The sequence below is a fragment of the Dromiciops gliroides genome, chromosome 3 (genome assembly GCF_019393635.1).
Source record: "Dromiciops gliroides isolate mDroGli1 chromosome 3, mDroGli1.pri, whole genome shotgun sequence".
In the NCBI taxonomy this organism is placed as follows: domain Eukaryota; kingdom Metazoa; phylum Chordata; class Mammalia; order Microbiotheria; family Microbiotheriidae; genus Dromiciops; species Dromiciops gliroides.
In genome coordinates, this window is record NC_057863.1 from 321,955,195 (window position 1) to 321,974,905 (window position 19,711).

Genomic DNA, 19,711 nt, shown 5'->3' on the forward strand with positions numbered 1-19,711 from the left:
ATAATTAGTAATAATCCATATCTTGGGAGACCCCGCGATCTCCCCTTCTTTCTTAGTTCTTTCTCCCTCCACTTCAAAGTCTTGTTCTCCTTAAAAATAGAATTCATCTGGGTCAAAGCCAAGCCTTGGGTGAAGACAGATCCATTTATCTAGATGGCTAAAAGGCTTTAATGATGAGATTTGACCTACACAAACCACACCTAGGTGGAAACTATTGTGCTCCAATCAGTTTAGGGGGGGGGAGGTCTACATTCTTTCTCTGAATTTCATTCTTACCAAGATTTGAGTAACCTAAGTCACATACCCTAAGACTTCATTTTAATATAACACCTCCAAATCATGTAAACCAATTGGATTTGATTGCTATGTGATGGACCTCCTACACTTAGAAGGATATATAAACTGGGACCCCACTACCATTAGGGATCTTTGGTCTGAGATGGCCACTAACCACCCTTTCATTAATAACCTGCTGACCTGATAAAAAAAATGATTCAATTACTCAGAAATTATCTCTCATATTTTTAATCATCACAGCAATGTACACCTGTCAACAATAAGCTCCTGATTTTTAAAATATATTCTGGCCAGCACCAAACCTACCTACCCTGTCTTTGACTCAGGATTATAATTATCCCTTCCATATCAGGACATTCCCCATCACAGTTTCGATATAGCACAGGTTAGCATAAAAAATTAAATGGGAATTTTGGGGAGTTTTGCAGAAGTTTCAGAATACATGCCAAGACCAACAGATAACACATAGCCTACGACCAAATAAGGTGCTGTAAACATCCCATAAAAGAAAAAGAAAAAAATCAGACTACTTCTCTGGTACAAAGAAAGGGACAAAACTTTTTATGTGGATTTTCCAGATCAAGGGGGTACAGCGCCACGGCCCCCGTGATGTGGAAAAGATAACTGTACATGCCAGGTAGTCAGATCACTGAGTCAAAGGGTATAAACAGTAGTGACTTTTCTTTCTTAACTTCAAACTGTTTTCCAGAATGGTTGGACCTATTCACAGCTCCCAGCATTATCAGTGCAACTTATCCAGTCACACAGCTAATAAGTGTCTGAAGCCATATTTGAACTCGAGTTTTCTTGATTCCAGTCCTGGTGTTCTATTCACTGCACCACCTAGCAGCTGGTTCATGTCCCATAAAAGTATGCAAAGTTTGCTGTTTGGCCCACCAGACTTTCCTAAATACAAGAAAGTTTCAAAGATACCCATTTCCATATGGTACTACAGACTAATTAGAGCACCAACCAGTCAACCAGTGGGAATATTGCCTTTTGAAGTAAAATGTTCTCATATGGTGTCGTGAAACAACTCTGAATTATCTGTGCAAATCAGTCCTTTGCATTGATCCTGAGTACAGCCTGTAACGATTGGAATGATGCCACCTGCTGGAGACTTACTGCGGAAGAGTTCCACCCATGAAGCGAAGGTCTTTGAGGGCAAGACCAGGAGTCTTTTCTTTGGTGTGAGGAAGTGACATTGGCTAGTGGGAGGAAGAGGGAAGAGACTAGCGCTCTGTCTCGGGCTTTTTCCTGAGGACTCAGGCGGAGAAGGGAGCTAGAAATGCACTCTCCCTTTAATAGATAGATGAATATAGGCCTTTCTCTCTCTCTTTACCAAATTCTTATTCTCCTTAATAAATTCTTAAAAGCCTAACTCTTGCTAAAGCTTATAATTTATTGGCAACCACTCATTAGATATTTTAGACAGTTTAGCTAGAATTTTAGCCCTTAACAAGCCCCAAGCTGATGGATCATCTTGTGACATCTCTAAAGACTTGATAGAAGGCCAGGGAGGAGACTTGACAAAAATAAACAGCCATTTCTCACCAGGCCCTTTTCCTTTAGTTAAGGTTTTCTTGTTCCCTCCATCCAGTGTATATTTATAGCTGGGATGTTAACCATCAGCATATCTATGGGAAACAGAAGGCAGGCCTTGAAGTAGTAACAGCTGAATTTCTTGAGCGAATCTTCCTGTGAGAATGAATACCTTGGGGGCAGCTAGGTGGCACAGTAGATAGAGCACCAGCCCTGGAGTTAGGAGGACCTGAGTTCAAATCCGACCTCAGTCACCTGAAACTTACTAGCTGTGTGACCCTGGGCAAGTCACTTAACCCCAACTGCCTCAAAAAAAAAAAAAAAACAAAGAAAGAAAGAAAGAAAGAGACTGAATACCTCCACACCTCAGCAGAGCTTCCCAAAGGCCACAGAACATGCTTGGTACCCCTCACACCCACAGCCAGGGACACAGCCACCTGTCACAGTTCATATCAGCATAAATTTAGAACTGGGCAAAATTTCAGAGGTCATTGAGTGAAGTCCTTCATTTTACAAATGAGGGCCAGGCCCCTTAAAAGCTTTGCCCAGGGAAACTGGAGATGTGAAAACTGAGCCTTAGATACCAAATCCCGCCTTCTTTTTCCACTACACTCTCTGCTGTGATTCAAGTGAAGAGGCTTTTAAGAATGTGCTATGAGGCAGGAATTTTGCAAAGCATTGGAGATGCAAGGAAAGGCAAAAAACAGTCCCAGTCCTCAGGGAGTACACAGGGTCAAATGGGGGAGATAGGGTGCAAACAACCATATACTGCACAAACAATTCATAGGATATACTGAAGATTATCTGGAAGGGAAAGCACTAAAATTAAGAGGGATTGGGGGAAAAGCTGCTTGTGGAAGGTGAGGGGTTGAGCTGAGATTTGAAAGAAGCCAGGCAGCCAGTAATTGGAGATGAAGAGGGAAAGAATTGTAGGCATGGGGAATACCCAGTGAAGAAGACTGGAGTCAGATGATGGAGTGCGTCTTCTACCAGCCACAGCAAAGGAGGCCAGTGTTACTAAAAGGAGGAATTTAGGTAGGGGATTAAGGTGTGAAAAGACTGGAATGCCAGACCAGACCGAGTCAGGAAGACTCCTCTTCCTTAGGTTCAAATCAGGCCTCAGACACCTACTAGCTGTGTGACCATGGGCAAGTCCCGTAACCCTGTTTGCCTCAGTTTCCTCATCCAGCGGACTCTACCTTTCTGACATCTCTGGTTTATGCCCCTTCTCTCCTTGGACATTGACCTTAACACCACGTTGGTGCAAGGCCTCATAACTTCGTGTCTGGGTCATTTATTGCAATAAGAACAGTCCTTGCACTCACTCCGGGCCTTCAACTCTCAGGCTTAACAAATTATGGGAGCATACAAGCGGTGGTAGGTGGAACTGCAGGGCAGGGGCGAGAGGAGGGCAAAGTTGAAAGACTACGACTCCCAGGGGCCAGTGCGAGAACGCTGCGCATGCGCTCCGGGACTCGGCTGCCAGAGTTGAAGATGAGGCCGCCGTGGTTGTCCGCTGCACTGGGACCGTTCGTCCCACGGCGGGCACTCGGGGCGCGAGCGCAAGTCCGGCCGGCGGCCGTCGCCCAAGTGCTGCGCTTTCCCGAGAAGCAGCAGAAGGGGCTGGTGTTCCCGCTGCAGGAGCTGGAGCGCTGCATGGTCCCTGGGGTGAGCGCCAAGCTCCACGTGAGGACGTTTGACCCGAGCCTGGAGGACATCGCGAGAGCCGAGGCCGCCTTCTGCCCCGCGCCGGGCCACCGGATCGACTACATTAGCAGCGCCGAGCGCTTGGACCACGCCCCCGTCTCCTCCCGCCCTGAGGTGAGGGGGGGGGGAGGAAGAAAGGAGGGGAGGAGCGTCCCGCCGCCGCGCGCAGCCGCGCGCAGCCACACGCAGTACCCGCTGCCCAGCCAGATTTAAGAGCCAGGAGACGGGGCAAATAGTAAACATTCAACAATTACTCACATTTACGCAGTACTCTAAGGTTATAACTCAGGTAACACGACGTCTTTGGGAAGTAGGAGTTATTATTACTCCCCCACCCCCATTTTACAGATGAGGAAACTGAGGCAAAGGTGAACTGATTTCCCCGTGTTAACCTAGCTATTAAGTGTCTTTAGTCACATTCAAACCCAAGGCTTAATGACTCCAAGTCCTGGACTCCTTCAAAGCACTTTAAGGCCCCTTCCTTACAAAACCCCCTGGAGGTGGGTGATGTAGGTGGGACTGCCCCCATTTTACATGAAGCAGGGAGTTGGATCTGAAGCAGTTGGTAATGGGTCTGGACTTGGGGTCGGGAAGACCTGAGTTCAAGTCCACCCTCAAGACACTAGCTTGTGTGACTGGGGCCAATCACTTAGTCTCTCTCTTGGCTTCAGTTTCTTCATCTGTAAAATGGGGATAATAAATAATAAGACCTACCTCTCAGGGTGGTTGTGAGGCTCAAATGAGGCAACATTTGTAAAATGCATTATAAATGCTAGCTTTTATTAATGATGGGGGGAGGGCAGTCAGATCAGTTCCCCGCCTCCTTCATTCTCCTTACCTGCCTTTTATGTCCTGTAAACTGAATCACTCCAAGCCTGGAAGACTTTACAGCTCATTCTGCCTAACCCTTAGATCATGTAATTTTGTCAAGTGTATTGGGAGGAGGGACCCTCCTCCCACCCCCTGTGTTTGACAAGGGGATGAAGTGATCAGTGGTCTTCAAATCAAATATTCCCCTTTACAGATGAAGAAAAGCAGGGGGCTTGAGTTAAGGGACTTCTGTGATCACACACCTAGTAAATGCCCCAAAGCATGACTTAACCAAGGTGTTAAGAAACCCAAGTCTAGCAGTCTGCCCACTTTCCCACGATGCCTCTCAGTTACTAAATAACTAGCTGAGACCCTTCTTCACAAGGGCTCCTTAGAGTAGGAGTAACCCTGCAGTACTAACTTACACTTCTTTACAAAGTACTCCATCCCCCACAATGTAGAGTTCAGAGGTAATAATGTGATTGCTGGAGGTCATACCTGTAAGGGGAGATGACGTCTGAATCCAGGTCTTCTCACTTCAAGTCCAGTGTTCTTTTTGGTTCACAGGTGGCATATCTCTCCTCCCTCACCCTCAGTCCAATTCTGTCATTTCAAAACAATGCCTGTCCTTATATCCCAGGGAGGCAGCTACGGCTCAGTGGATAGAGCACTGGACCTGAAGTTCAGAAGTCCTGAGTTCAAATCCAGCATCAGACATTTACTAGGTGTGTGACCCTGGACAAGTCACTTAACCCTGTTGGCCTCAGTTTCTTCATCTGTTAAATAAGCTGGAAAAGGAAATGGCAAACCAGTCTAGTATCCTTGCCAAGAAAACCCTAAATAGGTCCTTCCCCCTCATCTTTTTTGATCAAATTGTTGCTATCAGTTTTTTTATTGGTCTTTTAAGAAAATAGTTCTTTATTTTATTTATCAGCTCAAAAGTCTGTTTTCTATTGATTTCTTCTTTGATTCTCAGAATTCTGCTTTTGTGTTTGGGATTTTTAAACTTGGTGATTTCCTTTTTGATTTTTTTTTGCTCCATACACAGTTCCTTCTGTCTTATTAATTTAAGTGTTCAGCAATAGGAATTCTCTTCTGAGGACTATTTTATAAGTATCTCACAAATTTGCATCTGTTGTCTCATTATTTTCTTTAATATGATTATGTATCAGTTCTCAGTTTTCTTCAAAGGATCATAAGATCATAGATTGAAGCCTGGAGGGTACCTTAGTAACCATTTAGGAAACTGAAGCCTAGAGAAGTAACTTGCCCAGGGTCACATCAATAGTAAATACGAGAGGGAGCAGCTAGGTGGCACAGGGGATAAAGCACCGGCCCTGGATTCAGGAGGACCTGAGTTCAAATTCGGCCTCAGACACTTAACACTTACTAATTGTGTGACACCGGGCAAGTCACTTAACCCCAATTTCCCTGCAAAAAAAAAAGTAGTAAATAGGAGAACAGGTAGCTGAACTAATAATAGGAAGGCCTGCAGACTCCACACCCAGCACCCATTTCAATATGACCGTCTGCCTGTTTTTGGATCCAGTTCTCGTCATTGAAGTCAGTGTTCTTCATTCAGAATGCCTACTAGTATTGAAAGCTGGTACTGTTTAACCATGTTTAAGCAGTAACTACTACTAATGATAGCTAGCATTTATAGAGCACCCATTGTGTGCCAGGCACTGTGCTTGATGCTGTACAAATATCTCATTTGATCTCATGACAACCCCGGGAGGTAGGTGCTATTATTATCCCCATTTTACAGATAAGGAAACTGAGGCTGAGAGAGATGAAGTGATTTGGCCAAAGCAACAGAGGTAGTACATGTCTGAAGCTGGATTTTAACACTGGTCTTCTTGATTCCAGGCCTAGCACCTCGATAAAATCACATTTTGGGAGACATGCTCTGACTCAACAATTTATCTGAATTTATCATCTGTGTTATAAAGTCATTCTACTATTTTTTTTTTAATATTTGTATGTTCTGACATTAGGGTTTGTTTATAACTCTCCTCTAGTTGATTGACTGACTACTTCTCCATTAGTGATGATAATCAGGAATCGGTTCTTACAGGGAAGGGGATGGCAAAGCTTTTGCTAAATGCTTATGCTGTGCTCATCACTGAGCTAAGCACCGGTATACAAATAGGAGAGACAGTCCTCGCTCTCAAGTAACTCATCCTAATTAGGGGAGACAACACATAGACCCAAGGGGATTCAGCTGCAGGGCAGGTGGAAGGGTGAGCCGATGAGAAGGCCAAGGAGTCCTGGGGGTGGTGGTAGATGGAAGATCATAAACCCTGGTGGGCTTGACGGAGCTAGAGCAGGGCATGTCATTGACCAGCGATTGTTGGGAAGAGGGTGTGGGCCCAGGCCAGAGCTCTGCATCACCTCCAGCAGGAGGTGGGAGGGGAGGGGATCAGCATCCTTCTACAAAGGGCCCCCTTTGGCAGTAACTGGTCAGAGTAGGAGAAAACGTGCCTTGCTCCTGGTGTACTGGTTACACATTTTTTTAAAACAACGAAGCCTATCTTCAATTTTGAATGCTGAAAGAACTTCAGTAAAAACTATTTGCCGGCCCCTGTTTAACCAAAAGCCAAGAATGAAGCATTTTGCTATAAGTCAATAAAAAGAATGCTTCACCTTTTGATTGGTGTTTTCTTGGTAGACCAGGAGCACACCATTGCTAAGCCTAGAAAGCCAATGCAGGCTATATTTCCTGATGAATTTGGCACTGTCTGAACTGATTCAACTGACAAAGCCTTGCTGGTTTAATGTCACTGGGGAGGACATCACGGCCACACAGTCTTTGAGAAACAACACCTTGAGCAAGTCCCTGAATCTCTAAGAGCCTGAGCATCCCTGTCTGTAAAATGAGGGGGTTGAATAGCTATCCTGGCTTTAGATCTGTGTTCCTGCCCTGCAGGAAATGGTTTTTTTAATAGTTTCAGATTCTCACTTACATGCAGTGGTTATTAAACACTAAGGCAACCAAAGAAGTAAGGGAGAAAAGAGAGCCCAAGGGAAGTTGTTTGCTTTATTTAAAGACAATTTTCTTGAAATGTGTAGCACACCTTGCACCTAAGGAATGCTCAATAAGTATTTTGAATTGGAGTACTCTATTTTATATATTAGGGACATGCTTGAAGTGCATCAGAAATGCTATAAAGCTACAACTTCCAAACACTTTTTTTTAACTTGTAGAAGAGAGCTCATATGTTATTGAGTATTAGGAATTTTTTTCCAGTAGCTTCAGCTAAATTTAAGTTTCTCATCCCAAGTCTGAGACTGGGGGAGACTTTGGAGGGGGGCAGTGAGGGTTAAGTGACTTGCCCAAGGTCACACACCTAGTAGTGTCTGAGGCCGGATTTGAACTCAGGTCCTCCAGAATCCAGGGCCAGTGCTTTATCCACTGCACCACTTAGCTGCCCTCTGGGGGAAGAAGACTAGTCTTTATAGAAAAAAAAAAATCCTCAGATCTCATCTTGTTATTTTATTCTCTTTTCTGTAAGGTCTGCTTTATAGGAAGAAGCAACGTTGGAAAATCATCCCTAATAAGGGCTTTATTTTCCCTGGCCCCTGAAGTTGAAGTCAGAGTTTCAAAAAAGCCGGTATGTTGAAAACGTTTAAAGCCAATGGAACATATCTGTGTTTTGTAAAAGCTGGTGGTGATGGGTGGGAAGATGCAAAAAACCTTTTTCTCTTAAGTTTCCAAGGGCTCTGTTCTTTGATGGTTAGATGCCATTCATTTATGACATGGGCTTACTTACTACAGGCAAGTCACTTAAGGTCAGGCAAGGAAAACATGGAATTTGCATTTTTTAATTACTTGTGCACTTTGGAAAGAAAGGCAGGATTATTTTTTAGCATGCTTACCAATGGTTTTATGCCTTTCCAAAACAGGGTAACTGTTTTTTCTTTTGTTTCACTTTTTTTTCTCCTGGGCAACCTTTATTTTCTTTTCTAGAAAAAGTCCACTTATGGTTCCACATCTATTTCATGGCCTCTGCTTTCACACACTTTCATTTCTTAACCTCAGTTGTACCTTGTCAACTTTTCTATACATATACACATAAGTACAAACAATCCCCAATCTCATTATATATGTGTGTGTGTATATGTATATATATATATAGTGTTAATGGCCATCTTTATGACATTAACAGGAAAGGTAGGTGGTACAGTGGATAGATAGAGTTCTGAGCTTGGACTCAGGAAGACCTGACCCTGGGCAAGTCATTTAACTTCTGCCTCAGTTTCCTCATCTGTAAAATGAGCTGGAGAAGATAATAGCAAACCACTCCAGTATCTTTGCCAAGAAAACATCAAATGGAGTCACAAAGAGTCAGACCCGACTGAAACGACTCAACAACAACAAATGAAATTAACATGCAAGCTTTCCTTTCTGATACCAATGGAAGTTTCCCCGACACCAAAGCAGACACCTTTACCCATAACCCTGCCCTCACCAAGTCTCTTCTCAATCCAGCTACTCCCAAAGAACCCTACCACCAACATTCCTTTCTCCTACCTATCTGATCATCTACAGAGCCATATGGAAATTGCTGTGGGACCCCAGTTCCTTTCTTCTCTGTCACTTAGCCCCCTCAGCCCCAGTGCTGGTCACTGAGATGGATTAAAGAGAGGGTTACTGAGAATCACCTTAAAGTAATGCAGACAAGGCTGAAATGGGTGTCTGGAGCTTCGGATTCTCGATCTGTTTCTATTCTCCCTGACATGGTGTGACCTTTAATATTCAGATCAGGTAGTCATTTTGATTCAGGAATGTTTTTAATCCATCTTTTCCCCATTTGTTTTAATAGGGGCACACAAAGAAAATTAACTTCTTCCAGGTTGGAAAATATTTCACATTGGTGGACATGCCAGGTTATGGTTTTAAAGCACCTAAGGATTTTGTTGACATGGTAGAAGTTTATCTGAAAAGACGGCCAAAGTAAGGAAAAACTTCCTAACAACATACACAGTTCTTTAGTATTAAAATAACATTTTAAAGTTGTCATGTCTTTCCCTCAGAGACTAAAAAGTTATGTTACTGATGGACATTTGTAAAATCTTTTTTTTTTCCTACTTGTAATTTTCTAAAATACCATTGGAGACCAGAGTATTTCATAATTGGCTTCAGTTTGTAGGTGAGGATAATTAATCCTTGTAATTGAGTCTAGAAATACTTTAGCTTGGTTTGCTTTTCTTATTTAGATTTTTAAAAATATTATCATTACCAAACCTGATAAAAGAAAGAGATAAATTGTCTAATATTATTCTTGCCATATGGAAGGAGACTTCAGTACCATTTCTGGGAGGGCTCTTTCTTGAGTCTCTGAGATGCATTCACAATATAGCTGGTTGCTTCGAAGGCTGCACATTTCATGTACAGACCACTATTGTGTTGACGAGATGTGCAGAACCATTTCCAAATGTTTGCCTTTTTAAGAGTAAGCTGGAAATCCAATGCTCTTCATATGTAAGGCAGCTAGGGAGCATAGTGGATAAAGTGTTAGACTCTGAGTCAGGATGACTTGATTTCAGATCCTGCCTCAGACACACAATCACTGGGTGACCCTTGGCAAATTATTTAACCTTTTAGCCTCAGTTTTTTCATCTATAAAGAGGAAATAATAATAGCATCTACCTTACAGGGCTATGAAGAACAAAGAATAGGTGGAGAACTCTCTACAAAGCTTTATAAATACTATATAAATGTTACATTGGATAAGTACTATATAAATGTTAGCTATTGTTTGTCCTTCATTCTTGAAGAGAACATGACATTGGAATGATGTCATAACTTGCAGTGAATTGGATTTAATTGAGGGAGTGCTGTGCAAGGTCACCAACCTCACTCTCTCCTCTAGAGCCATCTAAGTCCAGTGGCAAGATATATATCAGAATGATTGGAGATGGCCCCAGATGCAGGGGGAGACCTTGGCCTTTTAAGCTAAAGCCTTTAAGAGGTTAGCTATTATTATGTATAATACCCAAGTTTCAGAGCTAAGGCTACATACACCTTAGAAATATGCTCAGTGTTATTGGTCATATTTCATATATTTACTAGCTCCTGTTATCACCTATGTTCATTTGAAATGGTAAGCTATATAACAATATTTCTATAAGGGTTTGGTAGATGTTAATTTTTAATCTTTAATGCTGTAATGCAGTAGCTTTCTATTTAATTAGGTTAAAGTTACTCAAAAGTATGTATGTGCTAAACAATGGCACCTTTGGGGCCATAGATTTATTTCCTAGTGAATTGGTACTTTTGGTTTTGAGAATTCTCAAATGACAGTGGCCTGAGAATGATTTAAGAATATAACAATTGGAATGACGCCACCTGCTGGAGACTTACTGTAGAAGAGTTCTGCCCATGAAGTGAAGGTCTTTGAGGGCAAGACCAGGAGTCTTTTCTTTGGCATCAGGAAGTGACACGGGCTAGTGGTAGGAGGAAGGAAGAGACTGGCGCTCCGGCTCACGCTCTTTCCTGAGGACGCTGGTGGGGAGGAGAGCTAGAAATGTGCACTCCCTTTAATAGATAGGAATCTAGGCCTTTTCTTCTCTCTTTACCAAACTCTTATTCTCCTTAATAAATGCTTAAAAGTCTAACTCTTGCTAAAGCTTATAATTTATGGGCGACCACTCATTAGATATTTTAGACAGTTTAGCTAGAATTTTAGCCCTTAACAAGAATATCGGAAGGAAAAAAAAATGTTCCTGTTGAGTTGAGAAGTGGAAGGTCGTGAAGAGAACAAGGAAGATAAATCTATGATAAATCTATTATTGCAGTAATCTTTGTTCATTTCTAATTCTTACAGTTTGACAAGAACGTTTTTGTTGGTAGATGGTGTTGTTGGAATTCAAAAAGCAGATAGTATTGCTATAGAAATGTGTGAAGAATTTGCATTGCCCTATGTGGTAAGTGATAACCGAGTGATTTTGCATCCTGCTTGTATTCACAAATGTTGAAATGTCTCAAGGCAGATAGGTTTATGCCTCTGTGCAGATTGTCCATTTTAGATGATGTGCTAAAAATTTCTGTTGACACTTTAAAAAATATGTCCTACCATACTTGCTCTTTTTCCCTCCTTCTTGCCTGAGTCTTTTGATATTAAAATGGTACCCAAACTAACAGGAAGCCCTTATTCATCTATTTTTCATAGGCACTTAAAACACATACACACACACACACCATAAACATGTGTCTAAAGAAAATATTGATTACTTTTCATGCAAAATAGAAGCCCGTGGTTGATGCTTATCACAGCGATTCCAACTATATATTTTGTACAGTCTGCATTCAGATTGTCTAAGTCACATTCTTGAAACATGGTATAACAAATTCCAGACTAAACACATTGAATTCCTGTATAAAATAAAATCCTTCTCGAATGTTGCCAACCCTAAAGGACTGTCTATCTTTCAGACTTTTTTTTTTTTTTTGAGAATAACCTCCCCCAGATAGAGAGGCAGTGGGAATAGTCCCTAGTGGGCCAAAGTGCCTAAAGGACTATGGGAATAATCCCTGTCTCACCTACCTTCATGCTTCAGTTGCTCTTATCACAACATATAAATCACAAAAGGGTTGATAATTTTGTAAATTTTACATACTACCTTTTGGATAAGGGCTTTGAATTTTACTTTCCATCTAAAGACTGCATCTAACTGCTAGCCACAGAGTACTGAAAGCACCCCTAAAGTTCTAACTTTCCCCCACATCATACTACAATTTAATTTCAGAGAAATTTAGAGATGTATGAGAAAAATCATTAAAAGTTTACTTAAGAGGGGCAACTAGGTGGCACAGTGGGTAAAGCACTAGCCCTGGATTCAAGAGGACCTGAGTTCAAATCTGGCCTCAGACACTTGACACTTACTAGCTGTGTGACCCTGGGCAAGTCACTTAACCCTCACTGCCCCGCCCCAAAAAAAGTTTACTTAAGAATTTCATGAAAATTATAGCACATGATAAGGGGAAATACAGCATCCCTTACCTTTTAAAAATTTTGTTTTTCATTTCCAAATTCTCTCCCTCCCTATATATTCATTATACATATGAAGTCATGCAAAATATATTTCTGCATTAGCTATACTCTCGAAGGAAGAAAAAAAAGTAAGAAAAACAAAAGGGAAAAAATATGCTCCAATCTGCATTCTGAATCCACCAGTTCTCTATCTGGAAGTGGAGAGCATTTTTCTTCATGAATCCTTTGGGGTTGTGGTAGATCAATGTATTGATCAGTTACTAAGTCTTTCACAGTTGATTTTCTTTATAATATTGCTATTACTGTTACTATTATTATTACTATTCTACTTCTGCCCACTTCACTTTGCATCAGTTCATATAAATCTTCCCAGGTTTTTCTGAAACCTCTTCTTCATTATTTACAACACAATAGTATGCTATCACATTCATATACCACAGCTTGTCAATTAATGGGCATCCATCCCCTCAGTTTCCAATTTTTGGCCACCACACACACACAAAAAAGCTGCTATAAATATCTGTTTATATGGGTCCCAGCCCCTTCATTTTTTTTAATGAAACATGCAACTTTACTGAATGTAAAAGCCCTGTAAAACACATTTTCTGCCTCACACAGCAAAAATCAATGAATAATCCTTTAGTTAAATTTTTTAAAATAGACATATGTGATAAGAACTTGATTTATATAAAATATTTAAAATCATTAGTGTGAAAAGCACAGATGTTTATAAAATCATGGTTCTTCCTCAACTTCAACTGAAAGTCTAACATTTTACTTTGGGAATGGAATTAAAAGAATTATAGTATCTCATTTTGAATTCCAGTGTACCTTTTTGGTTTTTTCTTAAGAATAAGCCCTCACGGAGAGATGCAGTAGAAAGTCTGTAGTGGGCCAAAATGCCTAGAGGATATGGGAATAATTCCCAATAAAAGTAGATATACTGATATTCACAATCTGACACTTAATAGCTGTGGGATCTTAGGCAATTGATCTCTCTGCAGTGATTTTCTTGTTTGTAAAATGGAACTAATAATATTTGCACTACCTACCTCAGGGTTTTTGTAATAATAAAAAAAGTGCTTTGTAAGCATACGTTTGGATTGTATTGTTTTCAATCACATAATGATTTACTTACATTTTTTCCAGCCCCCATTAACTCTCCTTTTTGAAATGAATTTCTTTAGATGGTGTTAACAAAAATTGACAAAGTTTCCAAAAGTCATATTGCAAAACAAGTTCTGCAGATCCAAGAATTTGTTGACACTCAAACCCAGGGATGCTTTCCTCAGCTGTTTCCTGTCAGGTAAGTTTAATTGCTGTCATTGACTTTTTTTTTTTTTTTGCAGGACAGTGGGGAGTGACTTGCCCAGGGTCACACAGCTAGTAAGTGTCAAGTGTTTGAGGGCAGATTCGAACTCAGATCCTCCTGAATCCAGGGCCAGTGCTTTATCCACTACACCACTTAGCTGCACCCCCCCACCATTGACTTTTTTTAAAACCTGATTTTATGTATGATTGATATCCTATTGCTTGACATCCCAATGGCTGGGGAGGAGTGTATGAGAGAAGAGGAAAATTTGGAACTCATCATTTTTTTTTAAATTGAATGCCCCCCAAATAAATAATTAAATGACAGGATTCTGATGTTAAAGAAGCATTAGCTGAAATGGGGCAGGATCAGTGTGACTTGGAGTAGGCAATAGACAGTGCAGGTGAGTGAGCACAATTTTTTAGTCCACCATCTTTCCTTGTAATTGTCTGCACCTTCACCAGCTTCTCACCTGTTTCTTGCTTTTCTTCCCCTTTCTTCTTTATCTGCTTGTTACCTAACAGTCCTTCACTGTCACTTTATTCTGACCCTGCTTCTTCCAACTCACCTTTCTAGCCACTTCTGACAAAAGGTCAGAGTTTAAGTTTGGACCCCACATTTTCTGAAATGGATAGAAGATTAACATATACCTTTTTGAACAGCAGGGAAATGCTGTTCAACTTTTTGGTGCAGTAATAGCATATTTTAAAAAGCCTTGTTGTCAATAAAAAAGTATTATTTATTTGTTTGTTTGTTTTGGGGAGGGGGGCAATTGGGGTTAAGTGACTTGCCCAGAGTCACACAGCTAGTAAGTGTCAAGCATCTGAGGCTGGATTTGAACTCAGGTACTCCTGAATCCAAGGCCGATGCTTTATCTACTGCGCCACCTAGCTGCCCCTGTATTATTTATTTCTAAGACTGATTTAACAACTGGTTATTCCAGTGAGGCATATGGTAGAAAGGGTTATTATTTCTGAAGTTGATCATTTCTATTTATAGAACATTTATTAAGCACCTACTATTTGCCAGGCAGTAATCTAGGTACCAGGGATAAAAAAAAACAAAGTCAAAACACTTCCTGCCCTCAGAGAGCTTACATTCCCTGTGTGTGGGAATAGTGGAACATGTTCCCTAATAGGTCACCTATACACAAAGTATTGCTGAGCCCTGGGAATACGAATAAGAAAAAGACAGTCCTTTGCCTTCAAGAAACTTACAACCTAATGGGGGAAGATGCTATACAAAAAGAAGCTGAAAAGGGGATTGGGGGAGGCCACCAGAGGATACTCAGTTCAGGGGCATTCTGTCCATCTGAAACCAAACAAAGCAGCTGAAAGAAAATAAAGAACTTATTATGAGCCCTCTATAAAGGGAGGCTTTGGAAGGTGTTCATTGCTCTGCCCTACAGCCCAGCATTCAGTGGGGAGGGGCAGCTGAGGGCTGAGGAGGGTTTGAGGGATCCAAGCTAGATCACTCCCTTGCTTTTCAATTGGGTATGTTTTCCCCTTTCTGATACTTCTTCATCCTACCCTCAACACTACATTAGTCACTTAGATGTTTTTAGAAGAATGGCATTAATAGCCTTTAAGTCCTAAAAAGAAAAGACCTTTTCAATATATGATTCATGTCATCTTAGGTGATGTCAGTTTAAGTAAAATTTACATTTTTATATCTAAGCATCCTTCTAGAATTTCGTAGTTACCGTAATGATAAAGTAGTTAAGATAATGATAAAGGTTGACAGGAAGATCTCAGGAAGTTGTGAGTTAGCAGCAGAGTAATATGGGTAAATTCAAAGTATGCTACTGAAGAAAGGAACAAAAAACCCAAGCTATAATTACAGGACGATGGGACCCAAGCTTAGTTGTGACCTGGGAATCATTGTGATTACCCCAAATATGTTGTGATTTAAGATACTACACATTATATTTCTGTGAAAATCCATGGTGTGAAAATACCCCGTGCTATTTAGATTGGACAACTAAAATGACTGAAAGTTTGAAGTGCTGTTACTATAAGAGTACAAAATAAAGAAATATGACCTAGAAGAAACAAGGTTGGGAAGGAATATAATCAGGATCAGCAAAGATAGACCTAGATGTTCAGAGTGGAAAATCTGCCTTTACAAAATAGAGGCAAAGATCTCACATGAAGTGTCTCCAAATCCTTTTAGAGGCTACAAATAAGGAAGCCCATCAAGTCCCGTATTCTGTACAAAGTCTTCTCAGAGTCCCATCCCTCACCCCCCAACTTCTAGTGCCCTCCCTCCCAAACTACCTTGTGTTTGTATTTATTCACTTTAGTTTTATGCTGTTTGCATTTTTATAGATACGAGTATGAGAAAATAATGGGTTTTGGGACACCCAGAGGCCCCCACTGGGAGGGGGGGGGGAGGTGTTAATATTAAGATTGATTGACTTTGCTGATTAACTCACTTAAAGTTAACTTAATTAAAACCACACCTACCTGAAAGAGTGTGTTCTCAGAACTCTGACCTCAGCAGTTCTGCTCATGGATCACCCTCAAGTCCAGTAAACCAATAAATTTGAATGATGCTAGTCAATTAGCTTTGAGCAGTGTGTAAGGACTGCCTCTCCTCCGGACCTGCAGGAAGCTTCCGCTCACACAGGCACAGACACTTTCTTTTGGGCCTGAGATGCAGAGGAGGTGGTGGCACCTTGCACTCTCATGTGTGCTCGAGCTCTCTCTCTTTCTGAGCCACATGTTCTCTCTTTACTAATATTTGGTTTGCTTTAATAAATGCTTAATACCCAAAACTGGTTCTAAAGCTTCTAATTTCTAAGTAACAAATATATGATAAACCCCACCTACGTGCCCTAAACTTGGGACAATTATAGGGTGACCCCATATACGTTTATTTGCCACACTAGTCTCCACCATTAGAATGTAATATGCTTGCAAGCAGGGTTTTATTACTTGTATCCCCAATGACTCACACAGTTCTAGGCACATAGTAGGTGCTTAATAAATACTTACTGGACATATAGACTTTGATGTGGTAGAACCAACATTGCTTTATTTCCTCATGTCCCCCTTCTGAGCTTCATTATGCATCTTCTGTGTACTTAGAAAAATTGTTTCACTCTTATTATCTTAAATATAATTTTATATGATAGGCATAGGATTGTGTCATGCATACCTGACACTAGTAAGAAAAAAAGTTAAGGCTTCTGTGGGTTGCAAGAATATCAATGACCCAGGAAGGGCTTGATCTAAGAATAGGCAGCTAACTACCCAAACTGACCTCTAAAGAAAGGTGTCTGACTCATCAACCCACAAAACTCAACTCTTATGTCCATCCAGAACCTAATTAACAAGTACCTGGGGAAAATTTAATAAAATAAATAAAAATACAATATAAAAATACTTACTGGTTGATTGTTCAGTAAATCACAGCATTGTAAAACTAAGGGGCATCCATAGAGAGATTTATGAAAAATAGTCACTATTTCTTAAGTGGAATGCCCAAGAGGTGATACAGGCCAAAAAAGTAATTCAAAAGTTTAAATAAAATCATATTGATATTACTCAGAGAAAAAAAATCTAGTTTTTCTTTTTCTTCTTTTCACAGTTCTGTGACGTACTCAGGAATCCATCTGTTGAGGTGTTTTATAGCCTATATAACAGGAAACCTTCGCATCAATAGCTCACAGCTTGGCTAAAGACTTGTAAGGCTGGCTTTGTCATCCAGAACATCAGCGTTGTTTTAGATGCTGTCAATCTTTAACATGGCAAGAGGACCATTTGCATCTTCCCAAAGTAATCTCTGCCCCAGTTTTAATGCCCGAGAAGCAGCTACAGTGGATCAATTCAGAACAATTACTTTGAAAAGTTATCTTTTCAACAAGCTGAAACTGCAACTTGTTTTGCTCACAGCTCAGTATTCTTTGTCAAGAGAAACCATAGCATATTGAGCAAGCTGACAACAAAGGGCTCCCAGACAATAGGGCCTCCCTCTAGGCATTTGGGATTCCTTCACCCCTCTCATCATGCCCTCCCCATCATTTGTATCTTCATGGTTGAAGGTGTTATGACATTCCCAACACCAAACCTGGAAGAACAGGCAACCAGCCTGCAACTGTGGGTGTGGGTAGAAGCTAGAGAATGTGGAAGTCTCAAGGTGCATAGTTTTGTGACACATCCTTTGAAAACACAATGGATTCATTGGTCTTATTTGCTTAAAACACATTTCCATTATACACTAGACTTAGAAATACAACAAAGCAGAGTTGTTCAAAAGCACACCTGAAAGGATATATACTGATATGCTTAAACTTTATCATGTCTATGCTAACTGTATTTTAAGATTTTCAATAAAAGATTTAAGACTTTCAATAAAATTTGGGTCCTTCCAATAAACTGTTGGGAACTATTTACTGGAGTACAATCTAGCAAGCTTAGCCATTAGAGATCATAATTAAACCTAAGAGAGAAGCTATCTTATGTTATGGTTTCCATACCCTCTAGTGAAAGGCAAAAAGAAAGTTTCATTAACTTTAAAAAAAAGAAAGAAAAGATATATCTGATATACTTGAAAAAAAAAAGCAGTATTTTTGAATCAGAACAATTTTAGTTTAGCTCTGTGTTCTGTGGCATGAAAGCTTGGGAAGGAGAATCAATCTAATGCACAGCCCAAGCAACTCAAACAGTTACACAATGAAAAACACCTAGCCTGTTTTACTTAATTAGTTCTCGTTGAAAAGGTTAACACTAACGGAAAGACAAGTTGTTGTTCTTAAATAATCAAATACAGTTATCTGAATCATATTTAGCATTTCAAAGTAAGAAACTGCTGAAAAGACTAAATATAGCTGATGAAAATCAAACTATAAAGTTACAGAACTTTCTCAGATCCATTTCTCATTTCTTTAATAGTCAACAGGCAGAGTATGTCAGTGTTAAACAAATTAACATTGATAATACAGGCCCATTTTTGTGAATCTTGATTAATCACACCTTTAGAGGTGCTGGTGAGTCAAATACTACCTGTTTTAAACAGCAAAAACAGCTTGACAACTTTGAAAACTATTCTCCTAAGAACTCCAGTCCAGACAATGACCAACCATGATTTCAGAAGATTGCCAATGAAGCCTGCTGCCTTCCTCCTAATAGAGGGGGTGAGTGGATTCAAGATGCAGAAGGAGACATTTCTGGGCATATGGCCAACAGAGAGATTTGTTTTGCTTGACTATACATGGTTATAAGGTTTTTGTTTTGAGTAAGGGGATGATTTTTGTTGATTGGAAAAGAATTGAATAATAAAAGAATTAGTGTAGGGGGAGGTAGGGCTGTGTGTGTGTGTGTGTGTGTGTGTGTGTGTGTGTGTGTGTGTGTGTGTTAATGGTGTAGGCCACCTGTTAGAAACACAGCTAACAGCTCAAATAGTATTGCGAATCTCAAGTGTTGCTAGCAGCTCACAGCTCAAAGAATCCAAGCAGGCAGCAGAGTGTAGGTGAAGGCATCTTTATTCATCTTCGAAGATGGGTACTCTTCTGAATGTGCCAGAGAGTGCACTGAAGTGAGGTCCTGTACCTTGATTTATACCCACCAAGGGTCCCCCTCAACCAATCACATAACAGTATTACAATCCATACAGCATTACAGAAACAACCAATGACAGCGTATTTTACCAACCTCCCATATATGGTAACTAACAACCAATCAGATTGTGACACTAGGCCTTAACCTTATTCTGGGCAAGAATGTCCACTCCTCACTAGAACATACATACATACATAACATACATACATAAACGTTAGGAAACCTACATAACGAACATAACTTCCCTTAGGGGAAGGTCCACCACCTCAAGTCCAAATCTTTATTACTATCAGTTATTTACCATTAAGTTTCTTCATCTGTAGAGATTAACATATATAAACATACATGTAACTTGTCAAGAAACAAAACTGAAGTCGGGTTTGAACACCGGGGTCACATGGGAATCACCTTGGGTGCCTCAAGGTGAACTCCCAGCTTAGCTCTGTTCCCATAAAACACAGGCCCAGCTCCAAGCCCTGCTCGGG

At 40.5% G+C, this 19,711-nt stretch overlaps 1 protein-coding gene across 1 annotated transcript; it reads left to right on the forward strand.

The window, feature by feature from the left end:
• The first annotated feature begins 3,314 nt into the window (after nt 1-3,314).
• On the forward strand, nt 3,315-18,025 carry GTPBP8 (GTP binding protein 8 (putative)). The gene is made up of 6 exons (XM_043995047.1): nt 3,315-3,660; nt 7,872-7,970; nt 9,183-9,313; nt 11,187-11,286; nt 13,541-13,659; nt 17,257-18,025. Exons 1-6 carry the CDS (start codon nt 3,334-3,336, stop codon nt 17,345-17,347), a joined length of 867 nt encoding a protein of 288 aa, XP_043850982.1. The 5' UTR covers nt 3,315-3,333; the 3' UTR covers nt 17,348-18,025.
• Nucleotides 18,026-19,711: the final 1,686 nt, after the last annotated feature.